Below are 22,485 nucleotides of genomic sequence, written 5' to 3'. Positions count from 1 at the left end.
GCCCGAGACCGTCTCCGACTGCCTGTCTGGATACTGGAGGAGATAATTAGATCCTCTGGGATTCTGAGAGCTCCTGCTTTTCTCTTCATATTCCCGGCTCAGACTTTACGGCTTTAGCCTTTAAGCCTCTTGCTTTCCTTGTTTCTCTGTGAATGATGTTTTAATATCGCAAGAACACCGGAGTATACACAAACTGAGAATATACAGTCGAACAGTGAATCAAATCTTAAAATAATGGAGTAAACAGGTTTTAAATGACAAAACTATTATTTGTATTATTATTGAAATAATAATAATAATAATGATAATAATACATTTATTAATTATTAATATTAGATTGTTTGCTAATTTTAAAGTATTATTAATTTTTAATTAATTATTATTAATTATTAATACTATATGTGTGTGTGTGTGTTTAATATATTATTATTATTATAAAAATCCATTTTATTTAATTTTGCAAATAACATTTTTATTAAAATTGTTAAAATAAATATAAATACATTGTTAAATATATATTAAATATAAATTATCCAGATGTTGAATAGCAAAATTATTATTGTGATTATTATTATTATTATTATGTAGTTGTTGTTGTTGTTATTCTTATCATTATTATTAATTGAAATATAATAACAATAATACTATATTAATAATTATTTTACATTATAATAATTTAACATTAAATTGTTATCAGATTTTTATTATTATTAATTCATTATTTGCTGTTTAATGTATAATGTATAATATATATAATTATTTGTCAGAAATAATATAATAACAAAATAATATAATATATAATTCTATAATAAAATATATATTTATTATAATAATTATAATATATATTGTGTATATATATATATATATATATATATATATATATATATATATTGTAATATTTATAAATAATAACATATAATTATTATTATAAATTAAATATTAATTATTAATAAATTGTTATTAATCAATATTTTGTTAGAATTAATTCATTATTTGTTATTTAATATATATATATATTATAATTTATATTATATTAATTTGTTATATTCAGACAAATTATATATATATATATTATTGTTATATATATATATATATATATATATATAATGAATTTATAATAACAAAAATGATAACAATTTAATGTTATTAATGATTAATATTACTAAATAATAGCTAACATAATAGTTAACATATAATAATTATTTTATTATTAAATATTAATTATTAATAACATTAAATTATCAATGTTTTATTAGAATTACTTCATTATTATTAAAGATTAATAACAATTTAATGTTATTATATTAATATTTATTAATAATATTAACATATTATATATATATATGTATATAATATTCCTTTGCTCTAATCTTCCTTCCTTTATTCCAGATGTTCAGGCAGTAGGTCTGAAGAAAGGAATGTTCTTTAATCCCGACCCATATTTGAAAATCTCCATCCAGCCTGGAAAGCACAGCATCTTCCCTGCGCTGCCTCACCACGGGCAGGAGAAGAGGTCCGGCATCATCTGCAACACGGTCAGCCCCGTCTGGAAGAGAGAGGTCAGTTTACTCACATCACTTCTTCACTGGAATTTATTTCACAGCATCTGATACGACAGATCATTTAAAGGCGTTCTGACATTTAAAAAGTCATCTTTGAGTCTGAGTCTGGAGAAGCGATTGTGACATTTCATGTCTTTCCCTCTGAAGAGCGAATCACGGTGAGTCTGTGTTTGATATCCGAACATGAAAGCAGAATCCCTCCTGCAGCTGGAGTCTGACTCTCTGATGGAGCTTTTGCTCTGAAACTAAAGCACATGGAGCTCTCCGGTAACTTTTACACTTGAAGTTCTGATTCAGATCCAAACTATTTTATCCCAGCTTCTGTTTACAGGCGGCATCACCTCCAAAACTGCCGCAGTGAAGTTTGGTGCAGGTATTTTTGCTGTTAATATCTGATGACAGATATTTACAATATAGTTCAGAGAGCTTTGAAGGGTTTAATCATGGCAGTCAAACAAGCACTTTTTGGAAGATTTCATTAGATATTTTTTTAGATTTTCATGTAATTCATCCTCATCCTCAGGATTTTAAATCCAAGAATGTTGAATTATATCAATTATAACTTGAATTTGTCGAGACAATCTTTAATGTTGGCCTGAGAAGAGTTTGAGAAGCTGGCTCTTTTCTCTTCACACACACGGCTGGATTGAGTTCAGAAGGTTTTCACCAGCGGCCCTTCAGGGGTTAATGACACCGTTTAATGCCTGCTGGACGAAACGTGACCTGCCGTGCCACTTCTCCCATAATGCTTTGCTCCTGTTTACTGCAAGGCTCTCAGAATGTCCGTATATTCCTGTGTTTAAATATTCTGAAATCAAGATACATTTACTGGAGAAGCAAAATGACAGAAGACATTAAAGGAACACTCCACTTTTTTTGAAAATAGGCTCATTTTCCAGCTCCCCTAGAGTTAAACAGTTGAGTTTTACCGTTTTCGAATCCATTCAGCCGATCTCCGGGTCTGGCGGTACCACTTTTAGCATAGCTTAGCATAGTTCATTAAATCTGATTAGACCGTTAGAATCTCACTCAAAAATGACCAAAGAGTTTCAATATTTGGAAAATGAGCCTATTTTCAAAAAAAAGTGGAGTGTTCCTTTAAGTGTTGTTTTCTGAGAAATGTATCAAAATTAACAAGCAAAAAATATCTGCTAATTTGTAGGGAAAGCAGGATTATTTTCCTAGCCTATTTATAGGGTGTGTGTCATTTTTCTTCTCCAGTAAATGTATCTTGATTTAAGAATGTTATTTGTACTGGAAAACAAGACAAAAATCAGAAAATCACTTAGTGTTGAGTAAGATACTCTGAAAAGATCATTAATTGCTACTAATTACATCTTCAACATTGCAGTTACTGATTACTCTCTCTATAAAGTATTGCATTACTTCTGTTTACTTTCTAAATCACCAATCAACCTCGAGAGGACAGACACGAAACTGAACTTTTAATTCTGTCAAATAAATAATATAAAATTGCACAAATTATTCTTGAATTGACCAAAGTATTTAAAGGGAGAAGGATACATTATAAACATACATTTTCACATTAGACATTAAATTTTGATGTTAAATCCACTATTGTTTCATATAGAATTAATCAATACAGTATTTAATGCGGTAACTTCAGAAATAACTGTAAATTTAAATGCAGAATGCAAGAATGTGCAGAATCGTGACACACATGTGATGCAGTAACATTGATCCCACAAACGGAAAAGCCATAAATTTCCTCTTCCTTCTAAGGAACCTGTAAATCTTTCTCTGCTCTGCTCCAGTGGTTTTTCTCATCGTCTGGGATTTCAAACTCTGGCCGTTTGTCACGACTGAAGGCGTTCCTCAGTTTTACTCTATTGCCTTAATGTTTCATCACGCTCTTAATGTATTAAACATGACGCAGTAGCACTGTCAGGTGTCGCTCTCTCTCAGGTAACCCGTTTACAGACTCATTTTCAACAGTAAATACACCTGAACTGGAGTGAGGTTTGTGTTCCTGACATCAGGATCCAAGAAATAAATCCAGAGAATCTGTGTTATATTTCTTCCTGTAAAGCAGTAGAGTTGAGCTACACAGATATTTTAAACCTGTGGTGATATTCATACACAGTGGGGTTCAAACAATTCAGGCCATTAGTGAATGCATCTGTTTAGCATTTTACTCATTTTTACCAGCATAATAATTTGAGTGAAAATTCATATTGAAAAGTTTGGTTACACTTTATTTTAATTTGATTTAACATGTACATACTGTAAGATTAGGGTTTGGTTGGTATAGTAAAATAAAGTGTTGCCAAATGTTTTTATGAATTTAATTATTTCTTCTTTTTTGTTTTTCCCCCTTTTTCTGAATGTCAGCAGCACTAATGGATTCAAGTTTGTATAAAACCTGATGGTCGTGTCTGACCAAAGTCACATTCTGGCATTTGATGAGTAGAAATATGTCAGTATGAATCAATACATTTGCTCAATTGCTCAGATCATATTATTTGGTCAGTAATGATGACATGTACCAGCTCTGATCCAATCCTTTCCTGACGGGAATATAGAGAATTCTCTCCAGTTGAGAGTGAATGTGAACTCTTGTGCTGTTCGGGGGACAGATCTAATGGTTTTGTGTATATTTTGGGTGTTTTGTTCTTATATCCAAAGCCATTTTCTGTCATCTCCACTAATGGCCTCTTTTCATCACTACTGACAGTGTCTTTCTGCTTCACAAAAGCTTTGGAACCTGTTCACATGACTATTTATATCCCACATCGTGGTTGAGAGTTGATCTTTATTCCTTTATCTGCTTTATGCTGGTCGGTGGACCTTGTTTAACAGCAACAGACAGCGAAACGTCCGTCTGAACAAGCTCTTATTCTCTCTGATTTATTTATGGACATTCTCAGAGTGTTTTACTGTGTTTCCGATGTTTTAACTCCGGACCTACAGTCGTTTGATTCAGTAACCCGGTCTGTGTCATTATCAGACCTGCTTCTGAACTCTAGCCACATAAAATCTCTACATTTTGGAAAATAATCTTGTAACATTATATTGCATCACGTTTTACATAAAAATACAAACGTGCAGTTATATCAGCCAACAATTACAAAAAAGCACTGTGTGCTTATATAATTTATTTTATAATATAATTTATTTTGTGTTATTTGCATTTGATGAAGTTTGATTTTGCATGTTCCAGTCTGAGAGTTAAAAATCCTATATTACTGTCTATAAACACCATGCTGTTATTATTGGTGTTTTTTGTTCAATCTGTTAGTTCACTGCATTAATGTGTTTCTGTAAGGAGTTCGCTGTCAATATTTCCTCGTAATTGTATGAACCATCGCTGTTAAATTCCAGCTGCCACACAATCACACATCCCCTGAACATCTAAACAAAGTGGATTTGGACATGACCAGCAGTTCTCCTCCGCTTGTGTCTGCGATCCTCCGCTCACTCGCACACTTTCAGACTGTCTCTAACTAGCGCGATGTGTTTTCTGAGCTTTGTCGTTCCAGAGTCCTGTGGAGGACACAGTGGATTTAGTTATGAGGGGCAGGGAGGGGTTCGGCTTAATGTCATTGTGAGTTTGTGCTTGTGTGGCTCTGACAGAAAAGCTGCCCTAAAAAGTCCCGTGTGCCTCCTTGAACAAGAGTCGTGCTGCCTTGTTTAACTGCCACAGGGAACAAAACAATCCTGTGCTTCCATACACTCCGTCAGCACTGCAGTTCTCCGATGGACTCCAGCCAGGATGCAGCATTCCTGAATGCGAAGAACCTTCTGTATCCCATACAGACTTATATTCTGATAAGTTGAGGGGTACAATTATTTATTTCTTTAAATTTTATTTTATTATTTTATTTTCAATTTAAAGTATTAAAAAACAACAACAAACAAACACATATTTTACTAAATACATAGTTTTTATAAATCTAATAAATGATTAGCTATTTGAGAAGGTCATGCAGCAACATATTTCCAGTCCGTGTGTTCTGAACCATCAGATTCCCTTGAGCTGACAAACTTAATGAAACCGAATGTAAATCATGCAGAAGGAACTGGACCGAATACCATCGGCTAACAACAATCTGTTGATTTACAACTGAGCAGTCTTGTTTTATTTTGTATTCACAGCAATTTAACTTTGTGTCCCTGCCGACGGACGTTTTGGAGATTGAGGTAAAAGATAAATTTGCCAAGAGCAGACCCATCATCAAACGCTTCCTGGGAAAGTTGGTCGTTCCTGTTCAGAGGCTGCTGGAGAAGCATGCTATCGGGTACGTCTCTGAAGATACGTTCCCTAACTGATAATCATTTACCATATCATTTATCTGACTGTGAGCCTGCTGAGGACTGTGATTACACTCTAATTCTTGACTTGTTTCTCAAATTACTTGTCCATTTGTGCATGATTTTCCTCCGGGATTCCAGTTTTCATAGACCTAAAAATATCAATTTATCTTTATGTTTATAAGAAGGTACTTAAATTTAAAAGACAATGCACAGATAGGCTCCTGCAGTGAAGTGTTTCAATTTATTTTATGGTTAATTGCCTGTGAGATTTTAAAATGTCAAGCGTCCATGTCGTTCTTGTCTTTGTGTGAACAGGGACCGTGTGGTGAGTTACACTTTAGGCCGACGGCTTCCAACAGATCATGTCAGCGGTCAGCTGCAGTTTCGTTTTGAGATAACCTCATCGATTCATCCAGGTCTGCAGGATGAATTTTACTATTGTATCTGCTTTTCTCACAAACAACATAAGCAAAACTAACAATACAAATCCTGAGATCATGTGTTTATGTACACTCTAAAAGATGCTGGGTTAAAATTGTTATTAAACTTATTAATAAATGTTCATTTCCAACCTATTTTGGGTTCATTTTAAGCAAGCAATATAGTAATTTTTAAACAATAGTTGAGTTAAATAAAACTACCCAGCAGGCTGGGCAAATATTTAACCCAACCGCTGGGTTTGTCCATTTTCAACCCAACTTGGGTTATTTTTAACCCAGCATTTTTAGAGTGTATTTGTTAAATAATTAAATAAGCAAATTTGTGACATGTGACTCTTTGTTTTATCAGCTTATTAGTTTATGCTTTTCCTGGGAATCAAACCCATGACCTTGGGGTTGCTAGTGACATGCGCTTCTGTTTGAACTAAGTGCTAGCAGCACTACAGCAGTCATCTAAAATGCTTAATATTTCCAATATTATTGCAACCATAACCTAAAGGAGTTGTTCACTCAACAATAGAAACGGTCATCATTTACTTACCTTCTTGTCATTCCAAAGGTAGTCTACATGACTTGGGCGGTAAATACCAAGTCTGCAATGATCTGAGAGTTGTGCTGAAGAGACTTTTATGGACCAACTTTGCAGAGCTTTAGTGTGCTTTGTTGTCCTTCTTGGAGACCCTGGTCACTCACTCACCAGTCACTGGTACTTTCACTGTATTGGAAATCATTGCATGGATATTGTTCAGAATGTCTTCTATTGTGTTCCACGAAAGATGAAAAATCATTTGGGTTTGGAACAACATGAATAAATGATAACCGATTTTCATTTTTAGAAGAACAATTCCTTCATTGTCAGAAAGAAATGCTTAAAAATTGCACCTTTAGGGGTTCAACAGCTTGTCACTGGGGCAGAAACCTTAAAAGGACAACTTTGTACGATGGGTTTTTGTAAGAAAAATATCCATATTTAAAACTTTATAAACTATAATAACTCACTTCCAGCAGACGGCCATACACATCGATTTATAGAGAAAGAGTGACATCTGACGCAACGCAAGACATATTGATGAACGTGGAAGCGCAGAGGATAGAGCAAAACAAAACACCGGTCACAAAGTATAAAATGAGAATATTTAAAGACAAATGTCAGAGGATTTCGATGCGTATGGTTGTCTGCCGGAAGCTAGTTATTATAGTTCATAAAGTTTTAAATATGGATATTTTTCTCACAGAAAACGCATTGCTTCACTTCAGAAGACCTTTCTTAACCCCCTGGAGCCGTATGGATTACTTTTATGATGGATGGATGCACTTTTTTGGGGCTTCAAAATCTCACGCCCCCTTCACTGCCATTATAAAGCTTGGAAGAGCGAGAATATTATTTAATATAACTCCGATTGCGTTCTACACACCTAGGATGGCTTGAGAATGAGTAAATCATGGGATAAGTTTCATTTTTGGGTGAACTATCCCTTTAATGTACTACTATGAACTTGTATGGCTAAATAAGTACTAATATGTGTCCATTTAAGTGTACTGCTCCAGTGTCAAGCTGTTGTACCCCTAAATGTACTGTTTTTCCACATGTTTAAGACAGGAAATTTCTACACAAGTACTGATTATTGCTAAAGGTGGGGTATTTCATAGTTGGTCTGTTTAACCGTACTGACAGATTTGTTTGTTCTCATTGGTAGATGATGAGGAAGTGTCCCTCAATGCAATTCCAGTCTTTGATGTAGTACCTGACCAGCAGGCTGAGCTGGAGCCCAACGACGACCAACCACCAGCTTCTGATCTGCCTATGGAGGATGCGTTGAGTTTGGGACCTGACATCCTGGAGCCACCTGCCGAATGTCCTCCAGACGTAGAGACCCAAGATGCTGTGCTGCTCACCTCTATAGCTGATCCCCAACCAGAAGCAGAAGGATCAGTCGATGAGCTTGTAACAGCTCAAGGAGAGACACTATTGAGTGACGCCACTCAAGGAGAAACTGTGGAGCAAGACCCTGGAAAAATAGAGTCCGGGGAGGAAACTGTGGCTGAGACTCCTTTGGAGGTACTGGAGAACCATGATCCTGAAGACACAGGTGGAGGAGATGAAATGGGACCACCTGGAGAGCATGTAGATGTTGAGGGAGACACAAGCTCAGAGCATGTTGACATGAGGGTAGAAGGAGATGGGAACGAGGAAGAACCCTGTTCCCCAAGGATGCGGGGTGCCTTGAAGCGCAAGAGCCGACCCTGTTCGCTTCCCGTGTCCGAATTAGAGACAGTCATCGCCTCAGCCTGTGAAGAACCTGAGACACCACGGTCTCACTACATCCGCATTCATCATTTGCTGCACAGCTTGCCGTCAGCTCAGTGCCACCATGACAGCCAAGATGAAGACGAGGTTCTTGACCCAGAATCCTCAGAGGAAATCACTGTCAAACCCCAAGAGGACAAAGAGGATGAAGATGAGGTGTCTGAAGCTCAGTCTCCATCCATCGTGCCTGAGTGTCCTAGACCTTGTTGCAGGCGTACCCTACCACGTAGCCTCTCCATCGAGCGCTTGTCTGAACTCAACCATCTTCTGGAAGGTGAAAGACCCTCACCTCACACCCTCCGGCCGGACAGCGAGGACGGGGAAGTGGGTGGTGGAGGTGGAAGCAGAAGGGAACCTCGAGTCAGTGAGTGCGAACTGTGCGACAACTCCTGCTACAGCACTTCGTGTTACAGCACGTCCTGTTACAGCACTTCCTGTTACAGTAACTCAGGTTACGAGGGGCGTAACCACCTCTGCAGCCATACGCGCCTCTCTTCAGTTGACAGCACACGTCTGTCGGAGAGCACTGTTTTCTCCTCGCAGGAGGAAGAGGAGGAGGAGAACAGTGCTTTTGAATCAGTCTCGGACTCAATGCAGAGTCCAGATATAAGGGAGCCAGGAGACGGGTCGGTTCAGTGGAGGGAGTCGTCGTCAGAGGAAAGTCCCCAGAGGGAAGGGGCGGTGGAGGTGTCACCAGTAGCTGGGCCCAGTGTTAGGCCATCAGGTGAGGAGCCTTATCCAAATTACGCATTGGTGAAAGGTCTTGCTAAACTCTTTGATGTCCCTGCTAAAAAATCCAGCATTGCTGGTCACCAGCATTAGGTTTCCTGGGACCAGGGATGTTGGTTGCTCCCCCCCAGCTTGGGAAGTGGGAGTAATGGTGGACCAGCTACACCAGCTCAGTTATGCTTGAGATCCGCATTACTATGCTGGTCCACCAGCTACATCATAAACCAGACTGGACCACATGAAATTTGTGTTGATTTATGCTGGATTTTTCAGCAGGGATTTGTAGGGTTTGCTTCTTAATCAAAGAAGATCAAATAGTCAGTATTTGGTTAATTTTATCTCACGTTAGCATCCTGCTTTCCACCCCCGTTTCCACCGCAGGAACTTTCCACAGGAACTAGGGACTTTGGGGTGGTACTCGTGATGTGTTTCGACCACAGGAACTAGGGACTTTGGGGTGGTACTCGGTGTGTTTCGACCACAGGAACTAGGGTCTATATAAAGTTCTGGGTAAAAATTCTCCCCTCAAAACATCCCTGCTCATGAGGTAGTACTTTTTCAACATTCGGGAACTTTCAGGGGTGGGACTTGAGTGCTGAACATGCTGATTGGTTGAGTTCACGCTGCATTTTGATTGGTTGACTCGCAGCGTTTTATTTCAGCCACCAGTTTTAAAAGTCTGTTGCGGTGCGTGCAGTAAGAGTTGTTTGCTATTCGAATCAACATTGGAGTTTAAAAATATGACCGATGGACCAAAGACGAGGTTCAGGCTTTATTAAGCCTATATGCGGAGGATGAAATCCAGCGGGAACTGGAAAGTCGTGCACAGTCCTACAACACCGGGCTTATCTTCACAGTACTTTAGACCACCATGGAAACACAGACAGCAACAGGTCTGGGGGAGAAATGTTCCTGGGACAAATTGTTCCAGGTAATTTCGGTGGAAACGAGGCTATAGTATACGAAATACAGTATGCCAACAGAGTAGCATGTCTGAATGCATAGTATTCGAGAAACGGTAGGCGAAAAGTCCCCGGATGACCTATTCTTCTGGTGAGATTGTGAAGTGCGCATTTGCTGGACACTTTGCTATCCCATGAGGCCATGGGAGAGTATTTGTGAAAGGCAGTGAAGCAACGCAACTAACGCTAGTAGGTCACATGACAGTAACAACATGGCGGATGTAGTACGTCTGAAGTATGTGAAAAATTAGGTCAGAATTGTGAGAAAAAAGTCAGAATTGTGTGTTTATATCTCACAATTCTGACTTTATTTCTTGCAATTGTGAGTTTATATTTCGCAATTCTGTTGTAAACTCACAATTGTGAGGAAAAAATGTCATAATTGTGAGATAAAAGTCACAATTATCCTTTTTTATTCAGTGGAGGAAACAAGCTTCCATAAGAAAGTTATGTTGAAAATGCACCTGATATTGTTTCCAGATCAGTCGTCAGCAGTGCATTGTGGGATGCAGTGTTCTGTGCAGTGTGCTGTTGTACTGTTTGTAGTTGGTCATCTAGGTGTATATAGACTGCTTTAATGCTGCGTCTAAAGTACACACTGCATACTACAGAAATACAATGAGTAGAATGGTACTGAACACTCATTCTATGAGAATACATAACACTGAGTGCACTTTTCAGCTAGCTTTCTATGGTTATGTTTTTAAAATAACATCATCAGTGGAGAAAAAAAAGTCATTCCACTTATAACTGGCAGTGCTGCTTGCGCAGTGAAATGGCTTGTGCAGTTATGAGTTATGAATTACTGCTGAACCTCAGGCACACTGATGAATATGAGAAAAGATAATGGCTCCCTAATTAGTCTTTCACCTCCTCTGACACCATTTATTTGACAGACACCAGAAAGGCTACCTTGTCCATGATATCTTTGTTTTCAAGATATTACATAGATGTGACACCTGATTCTGATTTATGATTCTGATTTAGAGTATATAGGGTGAATTCAAGTAAACTTGTGCCACTTTTTGACAATTTTGGTTCTGAATTCAACCTATATATTATTCATGGCAGTGGTTCTCAACTTGATTTGCTTCAGGACCTCATTGGAAAATATAAATGTTATTGAGAACCGCTGATTTATGGCATATGTAGATCGTCATAAGTCATGGGCCTGTATTTTGGTTTTGTTTGTAGGCAGTTGTCATTTGCAATGCAGTCATCACGCATTCACTCAGCTTCCTGCTTTGCGGTCTGATCCCCACCATTACCCAAGTGTTGATGAACCATTACCACCAAGTAAGCTTTCCTGAGTCACACCTTTCCCTCGCTTTCGCCATTAACCTGCTACCTTCATTTGCATGGGAATGTGTGTGTCTGAGTGTTAGAAGTGTGTGTGACATGAGATTCACCCTATCCCATCAGGCCATGTTTCTGAATGCTCACTCCATCATCTTCATCAATGCAGTCTTATCATTGACATTGACATAACCGTCATGAGATTGTACAAATTCATCGGCGAAACATAAAATAGACTGTGTTAGATATCTGATTACAAATGCTCAATCAAGCACCATTATAGTTCATTTGTCACAGAAAAAGGGTGACAGACTGTAGCAGGTTTTTGAATAACACTGGCAGAGAAACTTCAAGAAATGAGTTACTATTTGGGTAAATGAATGCTTTGAATATGTCTGGGTGTTTAGTACACAACACCATGTGCTTGTTTCGGAAAACAAGATTCATAAATGGAAAGAACACATGCTTTTTGGTGTCAGAATTGATCTGCACACTCTTCTTTTCCGTGTAAAGCGCTGCTCGAGAGGGATTTCCGGAGAACTCAAAGCACAATTGACATAAATGAGCTTGTCTCTCAAGAGATAAGTGATGGTCTGATCCCATCTCTCAAGGGCTTTCTTCTCAGTTGCCATAGTGATAGGCTGCAGAGAGGCTGAGTATGCATGCTGAGTTTGTGTTTAAAGCGATCTTTCAAAAGCAAGTCAGTTAAGATGATTTAACTTTCAAAGTAATGTTCAAAATGTAGTTGGAAGCCAATAATTCTCAAATCCCAGTTAAATTGCTTGGAAGTGGAGGAAAATTCATGAACATCAGCCAACGTGAAAGAGACCTTTAACTGCTTAGAAGGTACACTGGGTAACTTATACTTACACATTTGCCACTCACAGATATGATACTGGATCATTTTTCCTCAATAAATAATTGACAAAAAGTATATATTTTTTCTCATTTGTTTGATTGGGTTCTCTTTGTCTACTTTTAGGACTTTTGTGAACATCTGATGATGTTTTGGGTCATATTTTTACAGAAAATTATACTATATATATATAATATAAAGAATTGTTGAAATGTGCAGTGAACTTGTCAGTCCAACATCTCAAGTGGATAATGAAGATAAATGAATGGATCATGTGGGATTTGTTGTATTGATTGACATCTGTTTACTGATTTTCTAACTATTAAAGGGTTAGTTCGCCCAAAAATGAAATTTCTGTCATTAATTCCTCACCCTCGTGTCGTTCCACACCCGTAAGACCTTCGTTCATCTTCAGAACACAAATTAAGATATTTTTGATGAAATCCGAGAGGTTTATGACTCGTCCATAGACAGCAATATAATCAACACTTTCAAGGTCCAGAAAGGTACTAAAGACATCGTTAAAACAGTCATGTGACTGCAGTGGTTCAACCTTAATGTTATGAAGAGACGAGAATACTTTTTGTGCACAAAAACAAAACAAAAATAACGACTTTATCCAACAATCTCTTCTCTTCCCTGTCATTATCCTTACACTTGGGTGAACTAACCCTTTAATGTGTTTTGGGAAAACATCTGTCTGTGTTCAGAAACAGGTATGTGTGACTCAGAGAGACTAATACATCAAATCCTGTTCCTCGCCGAGTGCTCTAGCGCGCCCAAAGTATAATGATATCTTATTTATGATCGTACAACACCCAAATGCCTGTGTGTGTGTGTGTGTGTGTGTGTGTGTGTGTGTGATGCTGTGCTTCTTCATGGTCCTCCACATGTTTGTTTTCATGTATATTCTGTATGTCGGGCTTCAGTTTAACAATTGGCTTCTGTTCAGTTCATGACTTTGAGTTGAGATGTGCAGAACACAAGATGCAGAAATTAGAATGACTGGAATGAAATTTATAAAATATATCAAAACTACAGTACAAACACTAACATGGTACATTACTGTTAAAAAGCTTGTGATCGGTAAGATTTTATAATGTTTGTGTGTAATGCAATGTCTCTTCTGCTCACCAAAGCTGCATTTATTTGATCAAAAATACAGTAAAAACAGTGAAATATTATTCCAATGTAAATCAGCTGTTTTCTATGTGAATATATAGTAAAGTGTAATTTATTCCTGTGATCAAAGCTGAATTTTCAGCATCATTACTCCAGTCTTCAGTGTCACATGATCCTTCAGAAATCATTCTAATATGATGATTTGATGCTCAAGAAACATTTATTATTATTATCAGTGTTGAAAACAGTTCATGTTTTTGTGGAAACTGTCATACATTTTATTTTTCATGATTCTTTAAGGAATAGAAAGTTCAAAAGAACAGCATTTATTTGAAATAGAAAGCTTTTGTAACATACAGATAATATTTAGATAATATTTTATTAAAATGTATACAATAAATACAAATTATACTCATAATGATGCGACTTCGAACATTGATTATTAATATTAATGTCTAGAAATATTCCTTATATTGTGTGTGTATGAGAAGTTATTAAAAACTAGACTTTTCTTCTGCATCTTGTTTGCTAACATCAATTCAAATTCAGTTCAAACTGTTGTGTTTTATGCGTTGAACTGCATATACATTATATTATATGCATGATGTGTGAACAAACTTTACTGTTAATCTCCTCTACTCAGTCTGATCGTACGTGTTTATGTTTCTTGTATGTAAGCTTACATATTTCTTTATAACTGGCGCAGACTGGGAAGCCCGGATCGACAGTCACGGCCGTGTTTTCTACGTGGATCATGTGAACCGCACCACCACGTGGCAGAGGCCGAGTCACGCCGCCAAGCGCTCAGGCATCCCGAGATCCGGCTCCACGCACCAGATGGAGCAGCTCAACAGGAGGTGTGAACGCTGTCTCATTCTCATTAACGCCGTTATCCTGGCATATGATGAGTGTATGCCCTGTAGAATATGTATTTATTAGTTCATAATTGCAGGCTTTAATCAGCGCAGTCGTGACATTCTCTTAATAAAGATGCAGTCTTTCGAAGCTTGCTGTAAGGGAGCTGGGAAAATGTGTCCTAAATGTGTTGTTGTTGTTGTGACAGTGAATTGACTAGAAGGGAATGAATGGAGTAAAAACAGCTCCATCTAAAAGTATATTTGAGGTGATGCTGCCACCTAGAGGACACTCAAATATCACTGTGATAATTCAGTGCTTTGAAAGAAATTAATAATTTATTCAGTGAGGACGCATTAAACTGATCAAAAGTGACAAACATTTATAATGCAACAAAAGATTGTATTTCAAATAAATGCTGTTCTGTTGAACTTTCTATTCATCAAAGAATCCTGAAGAATAAAATGTATGACAGTCTCCACAAAAATATGAACTGTTTTCAACATTGATAATAATCATAAATGTTTCTTGATCATCAAATCATCATATTAGAATGATTTCTGAAGGATCATGTGACACTGAAGACTGGAGTAATGATGCATGATGTTGTTTTGTCTCCAGGTATCAGAACATCCAGAGGACGATGGCCACGGAAGACGAACCGGCCGGTCGCGGGCCTGAGAGGAGCGCCGGAGGAGACACAGAGAGTGAATCCACACCGCAAGCTGCAGGTCGGCCTTCTTCACGTGCTGTTTTTGACATGAAGACCGTGTGTTTGTGTAGAAACATGGCTGCCAGTGAAGAGATCATGTGTCGTAGATGTTTAATTTCAACTTAAAAATGCATGTATCTCTGTTTATAATTCATCCAGAAGGTGACGTGCTTGTAGAAACAAGTAGATTGAAAATAAGTTATCATCTAAACTCCAACTCGGATGCATTTATTGATTAGAAATTCAATTTTTTTTTACATTTGTACAAGAAAAACTCTTCCAAGCTTACAGTTTTTTACAGTCAGGACACATACTTAGGTCTCTTTTTCAACACAGTTCTTCTTACCAATCACAGCAGTAAAATTCACATTGTAAAACTACTAAAGCGCTTCATTCATGTCTCAAATCAACACTTGCAGAGGTTTCACCCAACAAACACACTGTCATTCAAAAAACACTCACAACAGGAGCATTATACAATGATTTGTTTTGTAAAATGACACACACAGTGTTCAGAGTTCACTGCAGTAAATGTCACATGATCCGTGAGCACATTACAGAAAAAACTGTCTCCTTTATAGATGATAATGAAAGACTAACACTTGTCTAGGATTTTGATAGTTTTGATAGTATTTCAATTTTTTTAAGTTAGGAATATTTTTTCTGAATGGTATTACGGTAGAAATTAGCAAATTACTGTCTTATTCAGTTTTGTATTATGTTAAGTTCTGATAAAAACATGTAAATGTTCAAATTGGCCTGTAGGTATACAGAGTTTTGATGCTGTTTGTGTCTGAATGAGAAAATAATTGATGTCATTTGAATGATGTTGTCACTGAATGATCTTCAGTTTAGCTCACACAGACTGATGCTGTGTTCACTGTGAAGAGATCTGAATGAAACCTAGTGATTGCAAAAAACCCTGTAATCAAACTGTAAGTAAGGCAGTATTTGTGACTGTACTGTGTGTAGATCAGAGGAGAGAAGGCTGTTCGTCTCCTGTGAATAACCAGAACGTCACGCTGCTGCTCCAGTGTCCCGCCGTGAAGTTCGTCACACACCCAGAGTTCTTCACCGTCCTCCATGCAAACTACGTAAGTCACGATGACATGCTTCACACGTGTTTTCATGTGTGTTCTTGTACATTGTGTGTTTTGTCTTGCAGAAAGCAGATTTAACCCTCGTGCTCTGTTTGATTTCTGGTCACTGTATGGTCCGGGTCAAATTGATCCTAATTGGGTTCAATACAATTCCCCAAAAACTTTTAATATCAATACTTTTCACACATTACAAAGAATAAATATCTGAATTTATGATTTATAAAAATGTTTTTAACCACTGTTTTGAAGACTGCCCCTCCCCGCACCTGTGGGACACTTGCTATTATACATTTATAACATAAATATCAAAGTCTAAACCTAATATTGACAAACTATATATCATTTGAAAGCTTCTAGTTTTCATATTTGATGACTGATTTTCAAAAGAAATGACAGAGCAATAGATAAATAGCGATAGATTCTTCATTTGTGATGTGGTGCCAAACTATAACACACGCTCTGGTTCTTTCCGTATGTTTTTTATATGTGTTTTAGGGATTGAATTCAAATCAAATATTAACATTACTGCACAAACTTCTTCTGAATGTCTGCTTCATGGTTCAGATCACTCAAGCCATATATGGAAATGGAAGAGTCCTTATATGGTCACGGTGGAGTCTGGATGTCATCTAGTGGAAAAGTTTGGTACTGCGCACAAAAAAATCTCACTGAAAGTGGTTTTTTGAGAGATCAACCTAAAAAAAGTTTGTAAAATATATATTTTATATAAAATTTATAACTTTTATTAAACTTTACTTTTACAACTTTTTTTTTTTTTTACTTCTACAATAATCTGTGAAGTGTTCCCTTTAAAAAGAAACCTTTAAAAAGGTTTTCCAACAATTTAAGTTGGAAAACCCATTTTCAAGTCGGTGCTCAAAAAGTGGGACAGACAGTTAACAGGTAAAACAACTTTATATTTTCACAAACTTTGAGAAGCTTCTTTTTTAGCTTCATGGGGTAGTAAAAAACTAAAATAACAAGAATATAACCAAGACATGTTATTATTTTGGGTCTGTACAGTTGCCTTAAAAAAAAAAAAAAAAAAAAAAATTCTAGGTTTACTGATATTTCCGACAACTCAAAAATCAAAAATGATCAAATTGACCTGCAAAAGTACACGAGGGTCAAATTGATGACAAAAATGTGTTCTAAGAACATTTTGCTAACATTCCCGTTAAGTTATGAAAACATTATTTCTGAATGTTCTCAACATTTTAAATGTTTTTTTCTTGGTTATGTTAGAAAAAAAACGAACAAAAAAAAAACATTAAGGGTTTGTTTTTTCCATTTAATCTTTTTGCAAGTATTATGAAAAGTTACTTTCTGACAAAAGGTAGACTAACGCCCAACTAAAATGTTTCAGATAAGCATGATGATGTATAAATAATGTTTTTGTGTTAATGTTTTGAGAACGTTATTAAAGACCAGATAACTTTGAATGAACGTTCTAATAATGTTTCTGGAGGAACGTTTGTTTTGCCAGAACGTTCCCTGTGCGCTGGGTAACCGTTTGTATCCAGTGCATTGAGTTCTTCTGATGTGTTTTACTCGTGTGGAAGTGGCTTTATTTGCTCCGGTGTATCCAGACTCTGAGGATGTTACCGGAATCAGCCGAGCGCTTGTGAACTCTCACTGTCCACGAGCAGACTGCACTTTAGTTGAAGGCTGATATTGATTGAACTATTTGCAGATTCCCTCTTTATTGATCACATAAGCTCCTCTGCTGCAAAGGAGACAGATAACAGACATTAACAAGTCAAAGATAAAGCGTGCCGAGACAGAAGTGGATCTGTGCGAGTGGATGTGAGAGCTTGTACGGTGCAGATCTTTGTGTGTTTCTGTGTCGGTGTTCTGCTCTCAGAGATGCCTTTATTCTGTTTCGGGTCACGTACAAAGACCTCGTTCTCATAAACACGAGGCATTGATTGAATATTCATGATTATACTGAAGTCCCAGTGTGTGTGTTCGGTTTCATAACACACTCCATATCAGACCAGGTGACTGATTTACATTCACAAGAACATGCATTAATATGATTGTCACATCCAGACGAGCCAATATCCTGGTGTTAGAAACCCAAATATGACCTTTGACATGAAACATTAGGAATATCCACTGTAACTGAATATTCAGGGCTGAATATACAGGATTTTTTCTACTGGTCCAGTCTGTCCCACCACAAAAAAAGTAACAAATAAATTAAAATAGAATAGCCTTTGTTGTTTTTGACCCATGTAACCTTAGTAAATAAGGCTATGACACTGCTAGCCTAACTTATATACATTTTAAATATTGTTAAAGATAAGTAAAGAGTCAGTAATAAAATAAAAACAAATAATCAAATTACAATCAATAGCACAAATACATACAATACAGCAGAAATAAACAGTGCTTTTCAGGTTTTTCAGGTCTGACAGCTGTTTTCAAGTACAGAAATTGAAATTAAATGTAAAATAAAACGGCATATTCTTCACTGTATAAATTAAATAAAGATTAGTCTTTATTAAAGTTACAAAAGTTATTCAGTCAAGAATAATGAGTGTTTTTTTTCTTTGTTTTTTGTAGTTTGATTAACATTAAAAACATCGACACCAGCAGGTTTATTTGGCTGCTGTCACTTTAAGACCAAATGCATGGATCCAACATGCGTCTTCTTTCTCAACGGTTTACGTTCACTTAAGATATAAATGACTGTGTTTACAAGGACGGATACTCGTCAATAAGGGCATTTTGACATAATTTTGTGTGAATATGTTCATTCAAGTTTAAGAAGACGTGAAAGATAACACAATTCAGTATTTACATTTCCGGATGTGTCGCACACAAAACTTCTCAAACAGCATGAGTACTGAATTAAGTTCTCTTTCACATCTTCTTGTGCTTGATTATTTAAATCAGCAAGAGTTAAAAACATGTGCAAATGATAAACTTTCGTGAGGCCTGGTTAGGCAGTCCTCGTTGTTGAGCCCTGAAATTCTTTCAAAAATAACATTTGTTAAGGTCGACATAAAATGAAAATTCACCCTGTTTATTTATGTATTTGCCATTACAAATGTGTTTCATAAACCACAGTTACAGCAGCTAGAGAAAAAAAATCTACCTTGTTTATTTTCTAATTTCATGTCATAGATCTTACTGTGAACAGTTCATCTGTGCAAAAGGTTCTTTTTTCTTTCTTTTTTCGTTGTTTGACCTTGTAATGTTTAATCAAAAATGTCAGAACTGGATCTTCCAGTAAAAAACGGCAGACTTCTCTCTTGTGACATACGCAGGACTTCTCCAATTATTTAGTGCGATTAAACCCCGCCCCTGCAAGCTCACGTTCGTGCCACGCCCACATCTCAGCATCCAATCAACAAGTGGTGCATAGAAATGTAGTCGCCGCCCCACTTTTCAAAATACAGAGGAAAAGATCTGTCGCTATTTCCATTTCACTGTCACTTTAAGAACGTAAATAAGAATTAATTGATTAGTTGATTAGAATACAGTCCAAAATTATTACAATAATAAACGGAGTTAGCATCTCCAGCACTTTATTTATTTTTTATTAAAAATATTCAATTTATATCAAGATAAATTTCCCTGAGAAGCAGGTAATTCTTTAATTTATAAGATATTTTACAGATATTTTTATAGCTTAGATATTTGGTTACACATTAGACATTCTAGTAACTCTTCAACTGCATGTCAACTGACTCTCATTAGAGTATTAGTAGACTCGTTTAGGGTTCGGGTTAGTAGAATAAGTTGACATGTAGTTGCAAGTTACTTATAGTCAGAATGTCTAAAGTGGACCATCAAATAAAGCGTAATCAAATATTTTACTTGTTTTTATGTGTCTTTTTCGCCTCAGGGTGCATATAGGATGTTTACTAACAGCACCTGCCTGAAGCACATGATTCTGAAAATACGGCGAGACGCACGCAACTTTGAGCGATATCAGCACAACCGCGACCTCGTCACTTTCCTCAACAAATTCGCTGATACTCATCTGGAGCTCCCGAGAGGCTGGGAGATCAAGACCGATCCGCAGGGAAAGGTGAGCTCTTCCACACCGCCTCAAACATTCACTGCGATGGTTAGTGTATGGAAAACAGTGATGGGTGATATGCTTAATGACATGTTTTGATTTGGTAGTCATTCTTCGTGGACCACAACAGTCGGGCAACGACCTTCATTGACCCCAGGATTCCCCTTCAGAACGGACGACTGCCCAGCCACCTCACACACAGACAACACTTACAGAGACTGCGCAGCTACAGTGCCGGAGAGGTGCAGCACATACACAAACACACAGACATGATGAGGAAAGATACGTCATGTCAGACTTTTTCTTTAAAGAGGCCTGCAAAGATCTGTAAAGTTACTAAGCTCATATTCTCCCACAAAGGGATTTATGCCATCGAATCGATCCATGTCCAGATTACTTCCACAAATGTTTGTCACAATGTGATTCTCAAAGAAAGAAGGCGGGGCTTCAGTGAGTTGTAGTGTTGTCTGTATATTTTGATTCAAAAGTAAAACTCCTTTTTTTGGCCTTCTGAAAAAAGATGCTTTCGAAGCCTTGGAAGGTGAAACTCGATATTAGAGGCGTTTCATTTTCAGAAACACACTGGAGGTGTTTGGCCAATCACAACGCACTGGGCCAGCTGGCCAATCAGAGCACGCTGGGCTTTTTGGAAGGCGGGGCTTTGTAGGAACCAGAGCTCAATCAGGGGTGCGTTTCCCGTACAACGACGTAACTCCCAGCTTTACTACCATAGTATGATACATCGTTGAGCAAATCAACTAGCTAGTCACGACTGTTTCCCGAAACCGTACTGTCGCAAACCTGTCGGCCGTTCAGTCACATTGGTGAATGATGTCACGCAGGTGGTGGAGTAATAACTTCTTTAAATGAATCCGTTTGAGATCGAAGTAATGCTGGATTTTCTGCTATAAATTACGGACATTTCATCTGAGGACTACTTCTTTTTCTCAGTTATTTTGCTTTAGTCCAGATTCAATCATAGGCTTGTTCGTATGCACATGCGCACTCTTCAAAAACACTGCTTAAAATCTCTTGACAAACTAAAATATGTAAATGATACTTGCGTATATTCAAAATAAAAGATATACATTGTACTTAATGCTAATTTTGCTGAAGATAATGATTTTTTAAGTCCACATGTCCTAAAAACAAGAAACTATGCTTCTAACCACAGCCCGAGAGCTGTCGCTCCAACCACACAAGTTTGCGATGTGGTTTGCGAATGTTCGTTTGAACGATGGTTTCAGGAAACACCAAAACTTGCGATGTTAGTTGGCTACCGATGCTTTTGGGAAACACACCCCAGAGCGTTTCAGACAGACTGAGAACAGCAATAATGTACAGTATGTGAAAATAATGTGTTTTTTTGAACATTAAAGCATGTTAACCTATTCTGTTACACACAAAAACCTTTTACAACAGCATCATATGGCCTCTTTAGTTTTGATCATGTGTTGTGTTCTCTCAGGCGTCAGACGTGTCCCGCAGCAGAGGAGCGTCTCTGGTGGGCAGAGCTGGACATGGTGTAGTATCTGCCGTCAGGAGCCAAAACCAGCCGGATTCAGTGCCTCTTGGTTAGTCAACACATGTGAGACGGCTCTGTCTCGCTCGTGATGGTGACCAAAGTATCAGTCAAATCACACATGACCAACCTGAAGAGTGAAAGAAAGAAAAAAACATGTACTTTGTGTTCATTGTTGGTGGATCATTGAGTGGAAGAAGTGATTATTGGTCAAAAGTTTGAGGACAGAAAAATTATTTTATTCAGCAAAGATGCGTTAAATTGATCAAAAGTGACAGTAAAGAAATTTATAATGCTACAAAAAAATCTATTTCAAATAAATGCTGTTCTTTTGAACTTTCTGTTCATCAAAGAATCCTGAAAATGAAATCTGAAGCAGCACAACTGTTTTCAACACTGAAAATAATCATAAATGTTTCTTGATCATCAAATCATCATATTAGAATGATTTCTGAAGGATCATGTGACACTGAAGACTGGAGTAATGATGCTGAAAATTCAGCTTTGATCACAGGAATAAATTATATTTTACTGTATATTCAGATAGAAAACAGCTGATTTACATTGTAATAATATTTCACAATATTACAGTCATCTGTGTGCATGTAATAATAATAGAACGGTGATTAAACTGACCTGGAACTACCTGTGCATTAAACAGTTTTCTTGCCAGCCAATCAGAATCGAGTATTCAGATAGACCATGGTATAAAT

At 37.1% G+C, this 22,485-nt stretch overlaps 1 protein-coding gene across 7 annotated transcripts in view; it reads left to right on the top strand.

The window, feature by feature from the left end:
• Positions 1 to 22,485, top strand: part of LOC127506407 (E3 ubiquitin-protein ligase HECW1) — a 60,401-nt gene that overhangs the window by 26,790 nt on the left and 11,126 nt on the right. For 5 of the 7 annotated variants that reach the window (XM_051882865.1, XM_051882871.1, XM_051882866.1 and 2 more), the window contains 11 exons: positions 1,390 to 1,559; positions 5,679 to 5,821; positions 6,153 to 6,253; positions 7,975 to 9,309; positions 11,471 to 11,572; positions 14,257 to 14,407; positions 15,027 to 15,136; positions 16,090 to 16,211; positions 20,074 to 20,259; positions 20,358 to 20,492; positions 21,719 to 21,824. In XM_051882865.1, the coding sequence (XP_051738825.1) occupies positions 1,390 to 1,559; positions 5,679 to 5,821; positions 6,153 to 6,253; positions 7,975 to 9,309; positions 11,471 to 11,572; positions 14,257 to 14,407; positions 15,027 to 15,136; positions 16,090 to 16,211; positions 20,074 to 20,259; positions 20,358 to 20,492; positions 21,719 to 21,824 (2,661 nt within the window). The remainder of the gene's footprint in view (positions 1 to 1,389; positions 1,560 to 5,678; positions 5,822 to 6,152; positions 6,254 to 7,974; positions 9,310 to 11,470; positions 11,573 to 14,256; positions 14,408 to 15,026; positions 15,137 to 16,089; positions 16,212 to 20,073; positions 20,260 to 20,357; positions 20,493 to 21,718; positions 21,825 to 22,485) is intronic. The other 2 variants (XM_051882868.1, XM_051882872.1) reach the window with 1 other exon arrangement.

The sequence above is a fragment of the Ctenopharyngodon idella genome, chromosome 23 (assembly GCF_019924925.1).
Source record: "Ctenopharyngodon idella isolate HZGC_01 chromosome 23, HZGC01, whole genome shotgun sequence".
Taxonomy (NCBI): Eukaryota; Metazoa; Chordata; class Actinopteri; order Cypriniformes; family Xenocyprididae; genus Ctenopharyngodon; species Ctenopharyngodon idella.
This window is presented reverse-complemented; position numbering and strand designations above follow the sequence as displayed.